Source organism: Python bivittatus, unplaced genomic scaffold (assembly GCF_059951505.1).
Source record: "Python bivittatus isolate LINGU-HERP-01145 unplaced genomic scaffold, Pbiv_v1 ctg000200_np1212, whole genome shotgun sequence".
In the NCBI taxonomy this organism is placed as follows: domain Eukaryota; kingdom Metazoa; phylum Chordata; class Lepidosauria; order Squamata; family Pythonidae; genus Python; species Python bivittatus.
The window spans coordinates 9,147,184-9,171,832 of NW_028277040.1; the positions used below are offsets into that span (position 1 = coordinate 9,147,184).

The 24,649-nt window shown below is 38.1% G+C and overlaps 1 protein-coding gene across 2 annotated transcripts in view; it reads right to left on the reverse strand.

Moving 5' to 3' along the window:
• Positions 1-2,480: 2,480 nt before the first annotated feature.
• The window catches only part of PLCL1 (phospholipase C like 1 (inactive)), a 220,852-nt gene continuing 198,683 nt past the window's right edge, over positions 2,481-24,649 (reverse strand). For both annotated transcript variants that reach the window (XM_088135674.1, XM_088135675.1), the window contains exon 6: positions 2,481-4,840. In XM_088135674.1, the coding sequence (XP_087991800.1) occupies positions 4,658-4,840 (183 nt within the window). In that variant the 3' untranslated portion in view covers positions 2,481-4,657. The remainder of the gene's footprint in view (positions 4,841-24,649) is intronic.

Genomic DNA, 24,649 nt, shown 5'->3' on the forward strand with positions numbered 1-24,649 from the left:
CTAGGCTGCATCAATAGAAGTATAGTGTCAAAATCAAGAGATGTCCTCTTCTGTGCTAGCCAGATCACACTGATAATGTTGGTATTATTTTATAAAATATTTGGGCCACTAAACTTTAGGAAGGCACTGACAAACTAGAGTGTGTCCAGAGGACAGCAACTAAAATGACACGGGCCTGGAAAGAAAAACATATAAGGAATGGTTGGTGGTGCTGGATACTTTTAACCCACCTGGAGAAGACTGCAGGGATACATGACAGTTGTTTTCAAGTAGCTGAAAGGTTGTCATGCAGAAGATAGGGTAGAATGGTTCTGAATTGTTCCAGAAGACAGCACAAGAAACAGTTGATTTAAATTACAAAGAGGTAGATTTCAGCTGGACATCAGGAAAAATTTCCTAATGGTAAGAGCTGCTCAACAATGAACAGTGTCAGGAGGTGGTGGACTTTCCCTCACCAGCTGTGTTTAAGCAGAGGCTGGATGGTCATCTGTCGGTGATACTCTAGTAATACACATCTGCATTGGGTAAGAGGTTGGGCTAGATGTTCTCTAAGGTCACTTCCAAATCTTATACTCTATGAATCGATTATCCTCCAATAATCTTTCAAAATATGGAATTTCCAAAGCTTCAAATCAGCCAACATTCATTTACAAATACAGGGCATTTTACACAGTTGATTGTGCTGCCCTCAACTTGCAAAGTGGCTGATTTAACATGGTTCTGCTTAATAATATCTATGGGACAAATCAAGGCTCTTGGCTTTGTTTTATAATTCTGTAATTTGTATTCAGAAGCTGGAGAAAAATGCTGTCTTTTTTTTTTTTAAAGAATTCTGTATGGAAGAGATATAAAACTTATATATTTATGTTTCAGTTTCAGTGATGATTTTGTTATCCTTTGAATACACCAGGAGTCAAGAAAGCATCACCAAGAGGTCTTTGACTAGGAAGGAAGCCTCCTGAATTATTCACTAGCTTCCTCAGACTTTGAATTTTCAGAAACTTATGCAGTAAATTAACCGTGCTGATCCAGCAAATATATTATCAGGCTTAGTTTCTAATGTTCCTCTTGCACGTACTGAAAACATTTTTTTTTAAATTAGGAGATGCTTCTTGCATGTTACCATTGACAATCAAGTTCCCCCATATTATAATATTGGAACTTCCAACATGAGCACCAGTGTGCCTCCAAGCATTTCCCTCTGCACCTGCCCAGCTGAGTTATTTTTGCTGAGATTATTTTTATCCACTTAAGGATTTAAGACACCAACATCTAGCCCTATTTTTATTTGCAAGATTGCCTTGGAACCCCCTAAGGCATTCTTTAAAAATAAAATCAATGGGTGGCAGCATTTCAGTACTTTGTTTAGAAGTGTGCCATCTGTACATGAAAAAGAGATAAACTGGGGGTGGTATAGAGCTTCCTGCTGACCTCAAGGAATGGAAGAGAAGCAAGCAATAAGCTCCTACATTTGTTTTTTTTTTAGAAAACGAGTGTTTTGTGACTGGCAAACAATGAAAAATGGCAGCTATTTTGAGAAATTAAGCCTCCCCTGCCCCCATATTGGGTGAATGCTTTCCAAATTCCAGATATGCCCAGTGGCCCGAGAGATTGAGTTACTCAATCAGTTTTGTTAGAGGCAAAGTAAATCGCATGGTTAATATGCATGGCCATCAACCACCATATATACTGATGGTGCCTCAAGGAGAGGGAACTGTGAATCTTTCCTAGTCAAGGTCCTTACTTTCCCATCTTTGAATATGCACTTAATACCTTGTTTGGGCAATGTGCATATTCATTAGCCAGTATACATAATCTCCCAGAAACACACCTTTGACTTCATAATGAAAAAGGGCTCAGGGTAGCCACTGTCTCTCTCCTGCCTTGTGTGAAGAGTGGAGAAAAAGTGCCACTAGAGTCTCTTTTCTGCATTAATACAGCTGAGCGTGCAGGTGGTGATCCATCACCCATGGGAAAAAGTAGAACTTTTTCTTATCCTCTCATGGAAATGTGAAAGGCCTGTTGGCAGTGAACACTACTGCCCAGCAAAATGTACAATACACAATCAAGAAATGAGTATTCTCTAAAGCCTGCTGGTAACCGATCCTGGAAAATATGCAAAACCTTCACCGTCTATGAACATTTTTAAAATTCTTTTGGAAAATATAGGAAGTGATCAGGAAATATGTACTTTGCTCTCTTCAGTGCCAGATGATATGCACATCCTGAATGAGGGTGGACAGTGGCCTAATGTTGTGTAGATTAGTTCTTCTACTCACATAACCCCTAAATTGAATGGGTCGATAAATTCATGCACATACTCATGCACATAAACATATCCGTACAATTTCTATTAAATGATTTATGAGATGTTTACATTGTATACTGTGTCATATGATAGCAAAGGCTTAATTCTAAATGTATGTTATATTAGTGGGCAATAACATTTTACTTTTTTTTACTATTTTTATTGTCTTGTGAACTGCTCAGAGTTGTGGTTACAACATGGGTGGCTATATTAGTCCTTGAAATAAAAATAATAATAAATACACTCAATTAAACATAGGTCATTTTCCCCCATAGCTTTACTCTCTCAGAAATGTGCAACATGAACATAGTAGTGTTGTTAAGAAATCAGAAAAAAAAATAACTTAATGCATATAATAGTTTTAGACAGACAAACTTTTAACAATTGGCCTTTTGTTATATTGAGAAAAATCAGCACATTTGTTAATCAAATTAATTAAAAGGTAGCTTTTCAAAATAAAAGCAATGCTTTAAATAAATACAGTCTCTTATATTCATAGAACTCTTGCTTCTAACAGAGGTAATGCAAATACATATTGAAGCTTTGAGAAATCTGAAATATACAAACATTGCTAAAGTATTTGAGCCACGCACTGTGAAGGATGGTAACATGGAGGCATTCTCACTTGTCTTGACCTTCCAGCTTCATTGGGAAAGACAACAGCAGAACACAGCTGTCTTCTTCTCAACATTCAAAGTTTTTATGGAACATACTGAGAATTTATGATAAGAATTCAGTTTTTCAAGCTCTTACTCTCTACGATGGTTCACATTTCCAGCCTATCAAATCTGTGGTAAAACTCTCGCAATGAAATTGATGTGACAAAAATGAGATTTGGGCAAACAGGAAGGAATGATGGGGATCACCACATGTCTGACTCACTATTAGCACAGCTAGCAGTTAACTCCTCTATGCTGCACCACCCATGTGACTTATTTTTGGCTTTGTGATAGAAATGTTAAATATAACAACATCAATGCACATGGTGCTCTGCTTAGTAACATGGTAAATATAATCACGTGGTATCTATTCAGTAGTCAAATGGCAGCTTCAACTCACCCACTCAGTTCCAATTTGCTTATCCCATGTTAATCAGTTCAGTTTGGTTGCATTAATTTCCCCTGGAGCTGATAAAAGAAGACTATTACGTGTCTACCTTAGCATTGTTTCTCATGATATATTTCAAAGACGTGAAAGTATTCTCACAACAGGATAACTAAAGAAACATGGCAAATGCTGAAAAAACTACATACACCTAAGCCCAAAGGCTCAACAATTGCAAGGTGGTGCTTAGAGAACGTGTAGGGTCTTGTAATTCACACTTCATTTCTCACCGTGAACCGAGAGGCTGCCATTCCATATGACTCTGCCTGGTATGCAAAGCTGGAGGAGTAACTTCTGTAAATTAAGACTGTGCTTTGGCATCTATCATGAGATGCACCCTTTGCTCATGTGACTTGTGCAGATTTGTTTGTATGAAGCAAAATTAATATATCTTTTTATCTTGAGGTCGTTGTTTTTATTACCTTCTTTCAGCTAATGGCAGTGAAAAATATTTCAGTATTACTAAATTACCTTTATATTTTCTGTTCCGTTCTATAAACTTGCATTTCATAACCAAAGCCTGGAATCATTTTGTCCAGAGCTACAACATATTTTGTAGAGCTCATAATGAACCCTGGCCACTTTTCTGAATTAAATAAAGCGACCAATTTCTTCCATTAATAAGTATTAGATGAATGCATTTCAAATCGTGATTAGCAAAAGTCAATGGAATGTACATCAGAAATCCTACTGACTTCCATTAAAAAAAGAGAAAGTGTTTAATAATTCATCAACTTAATTTAATGAGAAAATTAATTATTTATCATTCTTCTATGCTGAGGAATCCATTATTAATCCACACTAATAAAAGATTGAGTTATTTTTCTGTCTTTTGTTTGTTTTGCTGGTAAAACCTATATTACAGACTTGAAACAGCACACTGTCAAAAGCTGGTGGAGCAAAGTATAAACCCAAAGTGTTATGTACTGCCTTTCCCTGTCCACATAAGTCTTCAGAATTATAAAATAATAAATAAGAAAAAGACAATAACGTAATTCATGGCAAAATTTTAGAGGATCTCCCCGCACAAATAGACTCACACAAAGCTGGAATTTATTAGAATGTCACTGCCAGAGAGTTTACATTTAGGCAAATTAACAGTAGTAAAACACTGGCACCTGTGAGGATTTTAATACTTCTGATGCCCTGTAGAGGGTGTGCTAGTGTGACCTTTTTTTTTTTTTTTTGTAATGTGTTAAAAAAATAATTTGGGACTATTGAAATATATGACACCATTGGCTTTGTTCAGAGCCTGGCATTCTCGCTGCTTGTCTTTTTTCCTTCAATTGCCTCAAGACCTCGCTTGGCCTTGGTGTCCGAGTTCCCACTTCCAGTTTTGCTCAGTCCACATGATAAACAAGCCAGCTGGACCTGCTTCATATTCTCTACGGCTTCATTCTTGGCATTCCTCAGTAGATCCCCTTGTCCCTAAGAATACACAAGAAATATAGGGAAACAAAATAAAATACAAAGCCATGAATAATAAAGGTTTCGTAGCTGGCTTTCCTTCCCTTGCAGTGACAGGGTTTTGGAGAGAGAACAAAGTGGTCCTGTACGCATCTGATCTGGCGCCTGCTTTGAGAAGCAGCTGCTCCATGACCAGTCCTTCCTTTTGAGCTGACATCAGGGTCTTCCCAGGCTACAATGAAGCTGGGTTGGCAATCTAATCTCTGATTTAGCACATCAGTCACCCAGAATCTCTTGGAACCCCTTCAGGGATGACAACAGACCTTTACATTCTTTGGAAACGGCACTACTAAAGCTAGGATAGCCTGGTTCTGGTGGATAATTCTGCCGACAGCAGATTTTTAGAACATGCCTTGAACCAATCAAGAAATAGTTCAAAGTCGAGATTGGTTAATCAGTGACACACTGAGCTGGCATCCCTGTTCTAGCAATGGTTTCCCAGGTCAGTTAAAGAGATATCTGAACTGAACCTGCTGGAGAGGGGCACATCTTTGCCTTGCATTCCTTTTCTATTTACTTTGGGTCTAGGTTGTTGAATTTCTAAAATTAATTTGGGGAGACTGGAACATATATAGCTTGTTCTGATGCAGTTTATGGAGGGGCATCAGGGCATACGCTTCTTGTCTAATAAATTATAGTACAGAAAGGAACCATGGTGCAATTGTGCAATCATATGGGGAGCGTGACAATATTTCTGCTTACCATAAGGACACTAAGAGATACAATGTTCATGAGAAGAGCCTAAGTCGGCCAGGGCTTCCCCCACATAAAGGCCCTTTGTGCATACCAGTATGCATGAAAACCATTCTCAAGCAGAGGAATACAGGGCCTTGAGAAGGAGCAGGTGGGGCTTGCACCTGGCAGGGATGTGCAGCTAGCTGAGGCAGCTCCATAAACTCCTTAGGTAAGCTCAGACTGCTTGAGAGAAACCAGATGCATTCTTTCTCCAATATTCCTTTTTGTGCTGTGATTTATTCAGAAGACATATTCACTGGGGCACAAGGGAATAGATAGTTAGTTCTAGATAGTTAGAAAAAATACTGAAAATAATAGTGACTCTGCAATTCAAAACCAGAAAAATGGCAGGCCAGTTATGCATTGGTATTGGTTTGGAGGGAAAATCAGGTCATTTGAAACCCCATAACCCAGAGAGAAATTCATGTCACAAAAAAGTTTGTAAGCACCTTCACAGACAGGAAAAATATTCTCAGGAGAGCAGTCAATACCTTACAAACTCAGAAGATGAAAGGTAAAAGGACTTTCAATAATAAGCCTTACAAAAGTATAATTAAGAAATCTGTCAACATGCAATGTTCACAAATATAAAGGTAGGCTAAAATATCTGCTGAACATAAAATCGCAAACATAAATAATTTCCCTTTTAAAAAATTTCCCGTTTTTATAATGTGTGAACTGGTAAATGGCTAAACCACTTCAAGAAACAAATGAAAGATAATGCTGTGATATGCTCCAGTGCAAACCTCTATATGTTACTCTCCATGCAGCCTCAATTGCCTCCCAATGGAATTTGACACATGACGACAACCTGCTATGATTTAATCTACTGACATATGCCAAGTAATTTTGCATTCACTGTATTGCACCCATCCTGGTAAACAAGTTTAGAGAGACAATGGTAGCTGGCAAGGTTCAGCACCAGTCAACAATGTCTGAGAACAAAAGCAGCTGGGAACACCAGTGTCAATGAGAATTGCATCACAAGTTGATAACATCTGGGATAAGTCAGCTATTCTGCTGGATGACTTAATGACACAATGGAGCCCTTGTTCAACTTGAGGCCTTGGTAGGATCACTATGCCAACCTTTTGCATCAGACTCTTAAAGTAGCTTTACAATCTGAATGACAGGACTCCTTCATAACTCCTACAGAGATAGCAGTACAGAAATTAACACAAAACCTGTAAATACTTTCTAGAGGGGTAACTGGATTAGTCTGTTGCACTAAAAACAAGAGTGTTGTGGAACACTGAGGATTAATCTATTTATCATTGCATAAACTTTTGTGAACTTCATGCATTCAGTAAACTAGGTTATCGTTTATGAAAGCTTATGCCCGAATAAATGTTAGTCTTTAAGGAGCCATAAAACTAATTTCTGTGGGTAGATTTTTTTAAAAACAGCAACAACATAATCCTCAGGGGATGGATGGAACATCACATAAGTAATCATCACATATTATGAACCATTGGTTATCATTTTTGCAACTTAGGTTTCTCTGTTTCTCAGAGTGACTTTCTAGCAAGTCATCCTGTTCCAATGCTGCCAGCCACAGAATGCGTCATGAAATTACCTGAGCAACATATATGAAACTGACAATTATAAATGTTTGCCATACTTTCCTAAGTTGAACAAAGCAAAATAGCATGGAATAGACAGATGGAATGGCACTGCATCACATATGAAATGTGGTGATGTTTTTTTTGGGGGGGGGGAGGTCAAGTGATGACTTTAACAAGAACTCAGTCATAATAAAGGAATGTTCTATCATTTGCTTTGAACACTATAAAATAGTAGGGCTATGCTTTTTTGCAACAAATTTAAAATGTAGTGCAAATCCTTCACACTGGGATAACATACATTTATCTTTCTGTAATCTGTAGTACTTAGAATGGTGTTTATAGTCAGGATCTGTGCTGGATTCTGCTGAAACATGAATCATTACGTAGAGCAGGATAAAATAGGACAGACACATCCGAATGCTGATCTAATTTTGGATTTCCATGAAATTCTATTCCTGACTTGTCTTTCAGAACTGGACTGTATTCCAAGGGGGTATAGCAGTGGTTTTCTTATACAGAGAGAGAAGTGGGAAGAGAGAGCTCAGATAATATGTAGAAAAGGTAAGTATAGGATTCAGTAATAGACAGATCCGCCCTCAAATCCTTACATTTGAGCCACTGTTGGTTGCATCAATCACAGCATTCTGGGGATTGAGGGAGATCTTTTATTCACCCGTTCATCTCATTGTCTTTCAGTTTCTACTCTTAAATAGTTGTGTGACAGTATTTTGTGAGCTATGCTAGCTAGCTAACTTGGCCTAGTAACCAGTAACATCCCTTTTTATATACCCACCTCGATTTCCAATAATCCAATAATTTAGAAACGGCCAACATCATGTCTTACAAACACCCTTTCCTTTGCATAAAACCTTCTCAAGATAACTATTTGAAATTTTGCAAGAAAGCTCCCAAGTCTAGGGTTATCATCCCATTTTGACTAAGGAGTACTTTACCAAAATGTCAGCTTCTAAAGGAACATAATTCTCCACCCCCACCCCTTCTCTAAGAAATCAGGCATGCTTTCTCCCCAACATAAAGCTCTAACTTGAGTATATACAGTAGTACCTTCCATTCTGGTGAAGAACAACAAAAGAAGTAACAGCTATTTCTGGGCTTTTTGTCATAGTAGATTCTGGGAGAATGGAGCTCAATTTTTCTGAACCTTGCTCTAGTTCCAGACATCAAAACAAACTGGCCTATCTTTGGAGTACAGTACAATTTACTGAGCTTCTGAATTACATCAGATGGTCTCAATACATCAATTTTTGAAGGGAAAATCAGTTGATATTCTAATTCTTAGATAAATCTTGTTTTGGAACAGGTTTTATTACAAATTTGCCAGAATAGTGACCCTGCCTTATAATATGTGGGTGTGGGTGTGGGTACAAAATCCATATGAATTCCCAATTGAAAGATTGCAAGGCACATTGCTGCTTTCTGTCACTCAGTGATTGTACAGTCATATGCCCATGGAAACAACAAGGTTCTTTAGCCTTGAGGGGAAAAGAAATTTTTACAGAATGTTCCTTTTGTTTTCCTGTGGTTTCCTTCTTCCCTCTATGGTTTTAAATTAGTCACAGAATGATATGTGAAAGGGGTATCAATGGTCAGGTATTTGAGAGGCTTACAGAATCTACAAATCAGATCCAACCTCTTCTCTTCTCTTCTCTTCTCTTCTCTTCTCTTCTCTTCTCTTCTCTTCTCTTCTCTTCTCTTCTCTTCTCTTCTCTTCTCTTCTCTTCTCTCTCTTCTCTCTTTTCCTACATTTCCCATTCTCTTCCAGGCATGTTCCAGTGGAATATGGGAAGGTTTCCTCACTCTTGAGGCTTCCACTCTTGTCTCCAAAGGCTGGTGTACTTTGAACTGGAGTGTATGTAACAAAAGGGAGCTCAGGCTTTCCTCAAACTGTCTCAGGATCTCCTGAGCGCCCTTTCCTCATAAATTACAAATATGAGAAAATGTTCCTCAAAGCCCCTCAAAGAAAGTCAGAAGGTTTACTATGTTACCAGTCTTTTTCCACTGCCCTTGCCTATGAACAAAGCAATCCCAATAGGTCTAGACCTAAGTTAGCCCCCAAATATTCCCACTCTCCTTTCCCTCTTTTTAAAAGTAGTGGAGGATCAACAAAAGAAAGGGGGAAAAGACTCCTTTTTGTCTCTGTCTCCCTCTCCCACCCCTCCATTGCCCCAAATATGTAGCAACCATGGTATCCCATGGGGAGGGGATAATGATGCAGGATCTCCCTTCCCATGGGATACTATGACTTGTTACATCATTATCATCAAATGCTTTATTGATATTGCAGCTGATGTGCAAACTTTTATATTTTCCTTACAGTTTCATTGGCCTTTAAAGAAAAAGAACCCTTACCATTGCTTCATATGAGCAAGATGAAACTGCAAAGAACAGTTCTGAGAAGCACTGCCTAGAAGAATGAATGGCAAACCAGGTGACAGTACTGTCAGACTGCTACAAAGAATCTGCAGAGAAACATTTCTACGCCCATACTGTTGTTCAGAAGCAATCTGCTTGCAATGAAAAATAGGTTGTGAACAAAACCTACTTAAAGAAAAATGCCAATAAAGTTATACCAACACCTTAAACAAAACCAAAAACCAGAAATCATGCAGTTCCAAGTATCTGATTAAACCCAAGTCATTCTTGGAAAATCAGTCAATTGCTGCAATAAGCTGAGAGCACAGGACCATTTTCCTGGCACACATGTACAAACAGCTCGTGCTCGGGAACAAAGAAAAAGCACATTTCTATATTTTAGCCTTCCAAGGCTGCTGCTTACTTCCTTCTGTTACCACTGTTATCACTGACTCTAGAAATAAATATTAAATCAGCATAGGAAAAAGGTCAAGTCAGTCTTGGGTGGAATGCCACATAAGATTGAAAGCCATTAATCAGGTCTTCCAGTAGAATATTAAAGAGCTTATCTGAAAGTGAAATGCATTCCACAAGCATCTTCATAAAATGCTTTCTCCTTTTCTTTCATAAGACTTTCCCTGATGCACACCGAGGTAAATGTATCTGGTAGTGTAGAAAACTTCTTCTGCACCATTTTTGTTGATTAAATAGTTTTTTTTTCCTAATAAGAGATATCATTATATAGCTAATCCAATCTGACTACATGAAGGTTGTGCCAAGGCCTTATATTTGTAAGTACTATCAACATGTAGGAAAGAAACATTAAAAGGGGGAGGGGGGAATCCTGACATCTTGGAGCCCAGCCCACCAAAGGTAAATATGTATGTAGGAATCACTATTTCATATTACGTTACAACAGCTTAATATCAACACAGAGGACCAATATTATTTTCTCATATTACAGAGGCTGCAATGCCAATAGGCCATAGCTTATCCTGGCTGAGGTAAATTTTGAAAGCAGGAGAATCAGGGGAAAATGCTCTGATTTTACTTTGTGATTACAATGGCACCAAGCACTGGGCACATTTTTCAGATGGTTGCACCTGGATCATGGTACATATCTGACATTTGCTGCCGCCTGAGTTCCTGGAGGCATAGCTTTACAGGCAATCTGTGAGATACACATGGGGAGAAGGAGGGAAATTACAACCCTGAATTGGAGAAAGAATGGAATTGGCTGCTTACATTTCTAGGCTCATCTGGGCCATAAAATAGTTCCAGTCAGAGATGCTGCTGAAACTCATGATCCCAAGCTCAGGTAAATGGAGCGGTGGTGGGGAGAAGGACTTTGTACTGCCCACCTTCAAACAAGAGGTAGACATTGAACTCTGGATTCTTCTCAATGTCAGAGCAAAATCTGCAGCAGAGGAAAGTTCTTGGCTCAACCTTCTCTCATTCATAAGGAAGCTTGCCAAATATCGTCAAGGGCATATCTTAATGACAAAGGCTACAAACAAACAACACAGTAGAAGTACAGGTCAGATAGTTCCTTTACATATTTGAAGATTGGGTTCTCAATCTCATAACCTTGTATAACATTCTTCTATATTGGAAAACAATTCCAACCAGTTTTCAGACAAGTATTTGTAAGTCACTACAATAAATATAAAGCTATATGAAATTCAATGGCTAATGAGACAAAGTCAATCTGTAATAAAGATGGGAAAGTTCTCCTTCTACATACATATGGATTTACATGTCAGATGTGATTTCCTCTATATCCTAGAGCATACTTGGAACTGCATCATGAACAACGCTGTCAACAATCTCCCACTTGAATGGCTGCTGCCTCAAAAATATGTAACTATCTCTACATCTTTCTTTATATTGTTAAAAGTACTTTTTACTTATTCATGTAGGATTCATGATAAAAGTAAGCTATCACTATGTTCTGCAGATAATAGTCCTTAATGTTATTTAATGTGTAAATCAGGACCTACAACAAAAGAATCCTCCATTATTTCATTACGAGTCTTTATGCTTTTCTCAAAATTTAAAAATTCAGGAGAATAGTTTATGATTAAAGAGGGCTGAGATTAGTTTAACTAGTTCTGTTACAGTCTAGAACAGTGTTTCTCAACCTTGGCAACTTGAAGATGTGTGGACCAGCTCCCAGAATCCCCCAGCCAGCGGTCTGGCTGGGGAATTCTGGGAGTTGAAGTCCACACATCTTCAAACTGCCATGGTTGAGAAACACTGGTCTAGAGAAATTTGTTGTACTGCTATCTGAGTATATCAAGGCCTCCAGAAAAAAGGGTGAGCAACTAAAGAGGCAGAGAAAGAAAAGTCCAGCTCTCCTAATCTGTAGCTGTAGCACCACCAGTTAATTAAATCAGGGCATCTCATGGCTTCTTTTCCAAATGTTGGAAAGAGCCAAATCTAAAAACATCTGGATTGGACAGAGGAAGATGACCATCTCTAATCTGGGTAATCCCAATAGCTGTTTAGAATTCACAGAGTAGTCAGTAAAAATCACTATATTTGGATGGGATGCATAAAGCCAATATTTTTCATCAGTTTATTTATTTATTAGATTTGCATCCCATCTCTCCTGCAATGGCTCAAGGCAGTGTATGTAGCATTCACTGCTTCCTAATTTTCCCCACCACAACCCTGAGAGATAAGCAGGGCTGAGAGAGAGTGGCCCAAAGTCACCCAGTGAGTTAAAACCCTAAAACAAACAAACAAAAAACACAGGACATTTTGTCTTTCCCTGATGAGCATAATGATGACCTGCCAATACCGTTTCAAAGAGCTACTCTGATGTTAAATGACAGATATGTAGAACAGAATTTTCTAAACTTCAGATATTCTGAATAGAATCCACTTGGAACATCCCACAGTCTACCCATTCAAATCCTTTCATATCTCACACCAGAACAATAAGCAATAGCATTTTACCTCACCACCTGGCAATTTGTTCTCAAGATAATATGTGTCAAATCTTAGATTCTAGGACTTGGCACTTAAGAGTCTGACAACATCCTGTATACGTAGTATGTTATCAACTGGAAGCTGAATGAAAAGTTGGTTCTGGCTTCCCATAAAATAAGACTAAACAAGCATGACAGTTTCTGTGCATCTGGATTTAAAGGTAGGCAATTCATCTTTTAAAATAAAGGATAGCCTTTAACACTTTGTTAGGTTTTATACACATGGAATGACTTTTATTAACAGATTCTTTTCAAGTGATCAGAATTAAATCATCTACATCAATAGGTCTTAGACAGAAACTTTAAAAAAGGAAAGTCTCCTTGACTCCTGATGACTTCAGGGGCGCATCCCTGTAGTTTTCATGACAACAATATCAAAGTGCTTTGTCACTGTCTTCTTTTAGCGTGCTTTTTCAACTTCTTGGTCTAGCCTACAGCCTCAGCATCCCCTGGTAGTCTCCCATCCGAGTGCTCAGCATTTTCTGAGACTTCTCTCTCCCATTTATTTATTTAATCATATTTGTACAGCCACCCATCTCACATAGTGATTCTCTTTTCACACATCTGTGTAGGAACCTTCAAACCAGACTGGACTGCCAGTGATTCAGGAAAATTTCTGTAAGTAGAAGCTCCTCCAAGATATTGGGCAGGCCACAAAGAGTTTGAACCTCATAATCAAATTTTTAACATAATTCTTTCCTAACCCGTCCTTCACTATTACCACAATACAGAAACATTGATATTATTTATCAGATGAAGCAGCTAGAAAACTTCAGATTCAGAAAACTTAAATTCACACGTATTTTAACTGTATCTAACTAGTCCTGGGAGTTGGAGGAATGGCATATAAATATAGCAATAATTAGTAGTAAGAGTAGTAGTAGTAATAAAATGCACAATAATTATGCATATCCACTTTCCCAAACAGGCACCCTCTTGATGGGTAAACTACAGCTTCCATCTTCCCCTTATTATCTGGATGACATCAAGTTGGGGAAATACAACTCCATTCTGATAGACCACAATTTTTTGCTGATGGTACATTATGTGGCAAATTGAGGTTGGCATTTACTTAATGTGTGAAACAGGTAGAAACTGAGTGAAACCAGAGACATTTCCTTCACTCTGTTCATTTTGGAGCAAATCACATTTACTAAAACCATCCATCATTCTGTCATTGTGCCTTCTGGTCTCTACCTATCCTCAACTATGTTTTTCTTCTATTAGATGACAGAATGGTACATCTCAACAGGAGAAGAGACTAGTGTGTGGGTTAGATCAGCCCCTCCTGGGAGCAGGGTTTCTTTTTTGTTCTGACGCAAACGGTGTCAACTTTTTCTCACTGTTTTCTAAAAGTAAAACCTTCAGAGATCACCTCTATGTGAAATCTTGGCAAACACCTCCCCAACCAAGAAACACCTATTAGAAAAGGGAATGAAGAGAGGTTTCAACGCTCTACATTCGTCCCCATCTTCTCCAGCGCACTTGACCTATTTAAAGGTAGTTTTAAGTTGTCAAGGTTACAAGCTCAGCTCATTGGAGGTTCATCTATTGTTTTTATTGCAAAGCCTAATTCATGTTGAGAGCCTGTAATCCTTTGAGCAGTTCAGCTCTTCTGACAGCTCTTGTACAAATCCTTTTCAACACCTTAAGAGCTCAGAAAAGCTGCCTGCCTACCAGTGCCTATGGAAATAAGCAGCTGCAAAACAAACAGCTCTTCTGACCCAAGCCACCTTGGCTTCACAATTTACCTACATAAATAATTTGGTCTGCCTGTTTTCAAATGGGGAATCCACAGTCATGGTCAGTCCCATAAGCCACAACAGTTAAACACCTCAGAGGGCCTTGGAATGATAATAAGCCATCTAAAATGAAAGGTTTATCCAAGATCAGGAATTAAAAATGAAAAATGTGGCAGTCTCTGGTTTAATTAAATCCAGTTTTCTACTCAAAGATGATGGATAGCGCATAGACAAGTTCTCTCGAGGAATGATTGATGAGAATCTTGAAAGTGACAGCAATGTTAAAGCTAACAGAATTTGTCAGTATGAGGAAAGGTAAACAGGAGGTGACACCAGCCCAAAACATTTTGCTGCATGAAACAAAACACACCAAACCAAGAATAATGTGTACAAAATCAGCCAAAAGATTTGAAATGTGAAGTTAAAAACTTCCTACTACCAAAAAATGAAAGGAGCTTCTGTAGTAAAAGCACAGATTCCTTCCCTTTAAAAGAGTGGGAAGCATGGCTACCACTGCAAAAAATAAAGTCTGCTTCTAATCAAGCACAACCTATGGTGGACACACAGACACATCCTTGCAGTTTTCTCAGCAACAGAAAATCAGGGATTGCCTTCTTTGGGGATGTTTTTCCCCATCTAGCCTACAGCCCTGAGATTTTTGGTGGTCCCCCATCCAAGAACTAATCAACCCAACCCTGCTTAACTTCAAAGCCCAGACAAGGGTGGACAGGGGCTGCTACCTGCGGAGGCTACATTTGTTGGAAAATAAGAGGAAAAAGTAGCATTAATATAATGCCCTTAAAATACCAAAAAGAAAATTTTAAAAGAATAAAAACAATACAAATTTTGAAAGAGAAAAGGAAAGTAAAGAGAAGTAATAAGTAAGTGAAAAAAGTACAAAGAAGGGAAGGGAAGGGAAGGGAAGGGACGGGAAGGAAAGGAAAGGAAAGGAAAGGAAAGGAAAGGAAAGGAAAGGAAAGGAAAGGAAAGGAAAGGAAAGGAAAGGAAAGGAAAGGAAAGGAAAGGAAAGGAAAGGAAAGGAAAGGAAAGGAAAGGAAAGGAAAGGAAAAGACAGGACAAGGCAAAGTTATAAAGAAGTGGCTTCCAGGCTTCTGAACAGCAGTTACAAGTACATTTATATTTTACCCTCTCTTCCTAAAGTTACCACATAATTTCCTTCTTTCCATTGTCTACCATTTGCAATTATCAAATCCATAAATCACAAGTTCATTTTTTCCTTTTTTCAGCAAAAAGTCCATAAGAAATTTCCAGTATATAAAAACAATCTTTCATAACTCTTTTTTAATTGTCTATCCATTAGTCCCCAAAAGAAGAGTTCTGGTTTCAGTTGAATATTAATCTTTAAAATTATTTGTATCACTATATACATTTGAACCCAACATTTTTCTGGCTTTTTTACAAGTCGACCAGGCATGATAAAATGACCCTTCATGTTTTCCATATTTCCAACATAAATTTGAGGTACCTTTATACATTCTAGATAATTTTTCTGGAATCATCTACCAACAGTACATCACTTTATAAAAGTGCTATTTTAAATGATAACGTAATGTAAATTTCAGTCCTTTCAGCCACATATTTTCCCACTGTTCCATCAGTATATTATGTCCAAAGTTCTTAGCCCATTTTATCATACATTCTTTCACTTGTTCTTCCATTCCAAATTCCAACAAAAGTTTATACATTTTAGCAATTACATGCTCACCTTTTGTACATAGTTTGGTTTCAAATTCTGTCTTATGCTGTTCTGTTCCAAATGTCCTGTTATCTACCTTAAATCTTTCTCTTAACTGTGCATACAAAAACCATTGAAAATTAAATCCCTCTATAGTCATTTGATCTCTTGATTCCATCTTATATTCTCCATGCTCTTGTTGTAACAACTCTCGATAGGTTAACCATCCCTCTTTGCCTGCTGTTTCTTTTTTATAAAATCCTGTGCCCATAGAGGCATTTTCGGGCGCAATGTGGGTTTATATCTATTCCATATTCTCAATATGACACCTCTGACATAGTGATTTTTAAAATTTACATTAACCTTAACTTTATTGTACCACAGAAAACTATGCCATCCAAATCTCAGGTCATGCTCTTCTAGTTCTAAAATTCTCTTATTTCTCAGCAAAACCTACTCTTTCATCCAAACTAAGCAGCAGGCTGCAAAATACCATTTCAAATCAGGCAGTCCCAATCCTCCTTGTTCCTTTGCATCTTGGAGGATTTTATATTTAACCCTTGGCTTTTTCCCTTGCCATACTAACCTAGATATATCTTTCTGCCATTGCTTAAATAGTACATCAGTTATTAAAATAGGTATTGTTTGAAACAAAAACATCATTCTAGGCAATACATTCATTTTTATCACAGAAATTCTCCCCAACAATGACAATTGTAATTTCTCCCATCTTAGCGTATCCTTCTTAATTCCACTCCATGCTTAACATAATTGTTTTGAAATAACATACAATTCATATTAGTCATAGTAATATCCAACTATTTCATTTCCTTCCCAATCTTAAAACCATTTTTTCATCAATTCTTTTTGCTCTTCCCTCATGTTTTTTGTTAACATCTTCGTTTTCTCATTATTAATTTTAAGTCCAGCTAACACACCAAAATCCTTTAATTTTTCTGTTAATATTTCTATTCCTTCCAAAAGATTTTCCAGAATTATCACCAAATCATCAGCAAACACCCATAATGTATGTTTCCCTTTTAATCCTCACTCCAGCATTTCTTTTGTCTTGTCTTATGTCTCTATTCAATACTTCCAGAGCTAAGATGAATAACAATGGTGACAAGGGACATCCTTGTCTTGTCCCTGTGTTTCACAGGGCTTGGTCAGTTCCCCATTCACAATTATTTGTGCCATTCATGAAGTATATATTGATTTTACCCATGTAAAGTTAATATCTTCCAAAATTTTAAACAAGAATGTCCAGTTCAAATTATCAAAGGCTTTTTCTGCACCTAGAAAGAACAATGCAGTTTGTTTTTCATTATGTTGTTCTAAGTATTCCAAAATATCCAATATGTTTCTAATATTATCTCTCAACTATTTTTTGGGTAAAAACTCACATTGATCTTCATGACTAAAGTCTGTTTTCATCCTCTCAGCTAAAATCATCGTAAATAATTTATCATCATTATTCAGTAATGATATTGGGTGGTAATTTTTTGGTGAAGTTAAAACTTGATCTTCTTTAAGTATTCATGCTATATTAGCCTCTATCCAACTGTCTGGTATCTTTCTAGTCTGTAAAATAGAGAAAGCGCCTGGACCAGATGATTAACCAGCCTCTTATTATAAACATTTTTTTAATTAAATGCTGTGCAGGATGAGAGAAAATACTGATGTTTGTGTCATAGCTGAAAAGATCACACCTTCAGAGAGAGTGATAATTTCCTTTCCTTTCAACCCATACACATAGGGAAGGAAGGAAGGAAGGAAGGAAGGAAGGAAGGAAGGAAGGAAGGAAGGAAGGAAGGAAGGAAGGAAGGAAGGAAGGAAGGAAGGAAGGATTTTTCCTCCAATGACGGCATTCCCTTCAGCTACCAATTTCTGGTTTTCTTCCAGGTTATTAAATAATCTGCAAGATCTCCTCTGAGACTTTTAAATATAAACACAAATCCATTTAAACTCACCAGCCCAGCTCCTATTTGTATAGGAACCCTAATTGCTCAAATTAAAGGATGAAATGAATATTTGGCCTTCTTTTATTCTGCTATTACTGAAACATCAGCAGTGTAACTGATTCTTTGGCAAATGCTATTTGCCCTCTGATACTTAGCACATTTACTAGGAAATTATGTCCCATTGATGTCAACATCTATTACTTCCAGGGTCTCACACAGTATATCTTTCATTATGGTGGTTTAAATATAGATCAATCTATGGAAGGGGGGAAATGGAAGATACATATCATACCAGCAATAAGATAAATTACCAACAAAGCAATAAAATAAAATAAAAGTACACCAACAGACAAAACAATCCAGCTACATTTCTAATAGCAAATAAAATATATTTTATTTAATTGTGAGCGTAGACAAAATGCCGTGATTGTTTCTTAAGCTCAAAATTGCTGAGTTCTAGCTGAAGGGAACCAAGGAAAGGTATTCTAGAGAAAGGAAGTCTCTTTAATTATTGGGTTCTTCAGTCCCCAGAACACAATCTCTACCCTTCTCTACCAGAGCTGCTCCAAAACTTATTTCTGAATTATAATTTTTAATGTGCCAGAAGTAGCAAATTGTTTGGGAAGAAACATCGTAATGATATATACTTTGATTAATTTAGTTTTAATAAAAATGAAATTAAGTTACGTTTGTGCTGGCCCCTCCTACAGTCCCCTCCTTTCCTGGACCAACAGGCCCTGCTCACAGTCACCCATGCCCTAGTCACCTCCCATTTTGACTACTGTAATGTGCTCTGCATGGGGCTGCCCCTGAAGAGTATCCAGAAGCTTCAGTTGGTTCAAAATGGCGGCCTGCATGGCTTTGTGCAAGTTTAGATTTACACATGTGTCACCTCTTTTGCAGGAGCTGCATTGGTTGCCGATTTGCTTCCAGGTCCAATTCAAGGTGCTGGTTATCACCTTTAAAACCTTACATGGCGTGGGGCCAGATTATTTGAAGGACCACCTTTTCCCAGTTACATCTACCTGACCCACCATATCAGGAAAGCAGGGTATGTTACAGGTCCCCCCATTAAGGTGGGACCAAGAAAAAGGGCCTTCTCCATGATGGCTCCCTCCCTATGGAACATCATACCACTGGAGACAAGACTGGCCCCCACCTTGGTACTCTTCTGAATGGCCCTGAAGACATGGTTTTGCCAGCAGGCTCTGTATCAACCTGGGGATCCCAGGTTGATACAGAGCTCATCAAATGCCTAGTCTAAATGTGTTGTTGTCACCAGGGAGGTGGAGGGTGTAGTGGGTTTTGTATTTGGGGTCTGATTTCTGTAAGTTACCCAGAGTCACTGTGTATGAGTTGGGCGGCCATATAAATTTGTTTTATAAATAAACAAATAAATTTACACAACAGCCCCTAATACTTGAAGGCCAAGGGCATTCCTTACTCCAAAAAGGCTATAGATCCATGATATAATTTGTCTTAATAAATGGGGAAATTTAAAGTTATTATGCCTTGTTTTACTTTAGTGTTCAGCTCAGGATGGCAGAACACCAGGTCTGTGTGGATCAATCTCAACCCTGTCTTTTCAATGCGATGAGTAGCAGCTGTGGATTCAAGACTTTGTCTATTGCAGCACAGATCTCTTCTTCCTATGTTTCAAACTTTTGTTTTTCTCCAGACGCCTTTCTGAGGCTAGATTCCATCTAATTTCTTGTTTATTCATGGCATCTTTTTCCTATAGTTTAGCTAAAAAGTTTCCCATGGTGGCTTATTCTCAGGCTTATAATCTAAATCTATAATCTAAAGGAATGAGACAAGATAAAAATGATAGGAAGGGAAGAGGAAAAGTGTTTATTTTACTAAAACACAGACTTGATGAATTATGCTTCTGAAAGTTTTGGGGTCAAAGTTCTTGTTTAAAAACTGTTGTGGCTAACAAGGTTGGTATAACTGGCTGTAAGGACACACACGTCTTCTCCAAGTATAGAACAATGTGATTGCACCCAATCCTTCTCAACCACAATTATATACTATCCTTCAATTTAGATGTTGTGTAAGGTAATGTAAGATTATCGGCTACTATAGGTTTGCCTCTCTAAAATACATAAAATGGAATTTATTGCTGATAAAAAGAGATCTGCTCTAGCTAGAATGTTGAAATGTCTGAACAATCCACCAAACCATGTTTTTCTTTTGAAAACAATTGGAAAATAATGGGCAGCTGATGCAACTTCCTTTATTTTCTTCCTTAAGAGCTGGAAGGATTTGTTTGAGATCTGGCACATAGATAAAGACTACATGCTGAGTGAAGTGGATGAGTGCAAAAACCAATAACTATAACAATATCAGAAGAAACCTGCTTGATCAGATTTAGAGTTTATCTAGTAACCATTCTTTTTCTATATTAGCCAGTCACTGCCAATGAGAATCTTACAAACAGGACACAATAATTTCAAATATGCCTGGCTATATTGTATATCCATTTTGAGCCTAAACAGCATCATGCAAAAACCCACAAAAAAAGTGAGTTGATACTATGTCCTAGAAAATATGAAGGAAGCTGTATTTGATTCACTTATTATAATTCACAAAATTCTTTACAAACCCCAGATTCCTTATATGACTAAAGCAATTTTGCATCAAGACATTTCTCAGCAGGATTCCAAACCACCACTACTACTGCCACTCCCTGTAGGCAGCTTGCACAGGTATGGAAGGTAAGAAAGATACTATAATGTCATTGTTTTGATTATTTCATGGATTCACATTGTTTTATTGTATTCAATTATAGGTAGTCTTCAACTTATGACCATTCATTTAACAACCATTCAAAGTTACGACGGTGCTGAAAAAAGTGACTTATGACCAGCCCTTGCATTTATGACCATTGCAGTGTCCCTGCGGTCATGTGATCAAAATTTGGGCATTTGGCATGTATTTACAACAGTTGCAGCATCCTGGGGTCATGTGATTGCCATTTGCGACCTTCCCAGGGGGCTTCCGACAAGCAAAATCAATGGGGAAGCCAGATTCGCTTAATGAACGCATAATTCACTTAATAACAGCAGTGATTCGTTTACTGACTGCAGCAAAAAGGTCATAAAATTGAGGGCAACTCACTTAACAACCGCATCGCTTAGCAACGGAAGTGCCAGTCCTAACTGTGATCATAAGTCGAGGACTACCTGTATCACAAACAGCAAATCCTAAGCCTAACTTTCCCAATCTGGTGTCCTCTAAGTGTGCTGGAGATTACAACTTCGCCAGTTCTAGGTCTATGTGGATAACACCAACTGGAAATTCCTGGATCAGTAGTCCCAATACACCTGGAGAGAACCAAGTTAGAGAATACAGTTGTTTGTTTTATAAAGCAGCATTTTGCAGAGCAAATGTTTCTTGCAAAATAATCAAAAGTTCTGTCATGTGAACTCCTTTGGTTTGGGGCTTTCATATCCAAATAAAGCCCCTTATGGCTTGGGACCTCATTACATCTGGGGCCATCTCTTAAGGTAGAATCTAATCACCCCACATGATCTAGTAGGGTGAGGATCCTCCAGCTACCTACTCTGAAAGAAATTGGGGCATTGGGACCCAGAGAATGACATTCTTAGTAGCAGCCCCCTCTCTTTGGAACAGCTTGTTCCAAGGTCAGATGTGCCTCTTCCCTAATGGCATTTTGTAAAATAATAAAAACAGTCCTCTTCAGAAGAGCCTTGAGATCTGACTGGCAGTAGCAGCATTTTTAGTAATTTTATGAATAGTATTAATTGGTTTTAATAGTTTGGCTTTATGAATATTGTTGTGTTTTATTATTCCTGGAAACTCCAAATGAATGACAACTTATATAAATTGGGGTTCTCCAGTGAGATGCTGATGCACCTGGGACAAGATCAAGCAATGGTAGCTCTTAAACAAGGAATTCTTGATGTGGATTTATAAACAGAATATAGCAAATGTCACTTAGAGCTCAATTGGGGCAGAGCAGATTCCCTTTTAAACCACCATAATATCTAGTCCAACTTAAAAATAACAAACTTTGAAGAGCCTTTTGCAATTTAACAACCTACCATCAGCAGTGTTGGAGGGTAAAAACCACAACCCCCCTGTGCTGAAATGCTTTGTTCCTGCAAGGATGGGAGCACTGAATCATGGGATCATGTCCTGCTGTACTGCCATTTTTACTGAGATATCCGCAGTGAGTTACTAACACCTCTTAGCCCATTTCCAGTTCAGACAGAAGAATTCTACGTACAGCTTCTTTAGGCAGAAAAGATCCCAAGATAACTTTTGCAGTTGTGAAGTCTGTATTTGTAGCCTGTAGACTTTGCAGACTGTTGACAGCAAAGTAGGCTATGCATAACTACAGGCCTTTTTATTATGGATATTAAATTTGTAATTTGTACTATATACAGTATCTTTCTTTCTTTTGAAGTCTGGGTCAATGATCTGCAATAAAGTTTGATGGACTGACATTATCTGAAGCAGAAGGAAGGCCACTGTTTGATGTGATACCTGCTTTACAGCACAATAGCTGGCACTGGCAGCCTGGAGACATCGTGGGGGGGGAGGGGAAGTGACTCAGGTTCATTAACTACCACCTTGGGGAAACTGATACTACCTTGAAATTATTGTGAAGAATTAATCCAGAATTTCCTGCAGCTAGATAATAATCAACTCAAAGCCCATTGAGTACCCTGTCTTGCACATGAATAAAATCATGCAGGAACATGCTTATTTTTAGCCTTGTAAATGATAGTCTAGTGCTGTCAACAAGCAAAAAGAAGCTCTCATGGGGGTGTTTGTAAACTGGTCAACAGAAAGCCATTTAATGTAATTGTATTAACTATCTTTGCAGCTATTTAAAAGGCACAAGTCAATGTCCTTGGTTAGAAACTGTTCTAGTGTAGGAATGGATTCTTTTGCTTCATAACCCCCCATGAAAAATGCCCCATTCTGGGGAGCCACAGGGATATCATGGCCCCCACTTTAGCATGCAAAATAAAACTAACATTGTTAGCTCCATTTCCTCCAGCCTGCTCTGGAAGCCACCAAAAAGGTGCTGGGAGCTACATTTGGATCCTGGGACGGGGGATGCATGCCTCACACCCTGTCCTTCCAACTCCATCCAGTGTGGACAAACTGCTGGATTCAGACCGTTCTTTTATAACACAATAAGATTAAACCCATTTATTACTATTGAACAGACCCCAGCTTTCCAAATGGAAGCAATATTTCCTGTAAACAGTTGCAAATCAGCCCTTATTGTAGCTGAGGGATCAGCAACATTTTTGTATGTATGCAATCAGCTTTTTGTTAGGAATCTTTTTTAGCTTGTTGTTTGGCTGGTTATGATGAATAATTCAAAGTTCATTATCAGATGTGACCTTTCATTCTCCCAAAGAAAAACTCTGCTACAGGTATGTGCTAAGTATAAAATAAATTAATTCAATGACTATCTGAGGGTTAAGATTTTTTTCTTTCTAAAACAAACAAAACATATAGGCCTTAGTTTATCTCCCCAAGCTAGACACATTATCTCGACAAGCCTCGAACATGGATAATCAACATCGAGTTTGTAAATCCAGGGGAATATTCTGCTAGACTATACTTAACTGTTTACAATAAAACAATCTGTCTCAGACAGTAATAGTAACTGATTTGCTCAATCTTATATTAAGGGGTTGAAATTCAAGGTATGTTTTCTTTCTATGCCCAGCAGAAGTTATTCCATGAATTACTGTGATCCACTAAAGGCCCCTGTTAATAGAATATTGGGAGGCCCCCCCTCCTGTTCCACTTTCCAAAGGGTTCCCCATTAATATGCACTGATTTTCGCAAGGGGAAGAGAAGACAAAGGAGAACTGCAAAAGTTGGCTCCTCTCCTCACCTTTTTTCGTTAGCATCAAAGTACAATGAGCCCCTTTTCCTTGAGAGAAAATCTATCTGGATAGATATCTGAAAACAGATCTCCTCCTCCTCCTCCTTTTCCCTAAATGGAAGTGATGAGGGGAAAAATGATCTTTCCTCTCTTACATTTGAGGTCTCTGAGAGGGGCCCTTTCGATCTCTTCCTCATTAATTTATAATTAGAATTTATGCATTTATTGACCTAATTTATCGAAAGAGAGGGAGGGACATGTTCCACAGTTTTTTATTTATAGACAGCTTGGACCCTGTTTTCTGTTTAAGGTAAAGTTCTGTCCAGGATAATCTATAAGGAGTTGAAGCCAACCATTAGCAGAAACTTGCCTCCTCTCACCTCCTTCAAGACTCCCTTCTCTCTTTTTCTCACTCCTCTCCATTCTCACCAGGGGAAGGATTACTTTTAATTAATGTCTGATCTTGAGTATTTGCAGAAGAGATTTGATCTTAGCCTCAGGACCACATAAAACAAGCCTCAGGCACAGATCTTTTCCCCTCCACATTCTTTGCCTTACAATTTCAAAACTAACTTCCCATCTTGGAAACCACAACCTTGTCAAAGGGACACTAATAGACAGCCAAAACTGTGTAGATATGGCTTGAGACAGACCATCATTTTTGAAGAAAATATGCTTATTGCAATGAGTAAACAGTTTGCTATTTGCTGGAACAATGATTCCTGGTGCTCAGTGGAAATCACCAGATTCTGACATTTTCTACATTCTAGAAAGTAGCTAGACTGATTAATGATTTACTAAACTTGATTTAAGTCTGAATGAGGAGA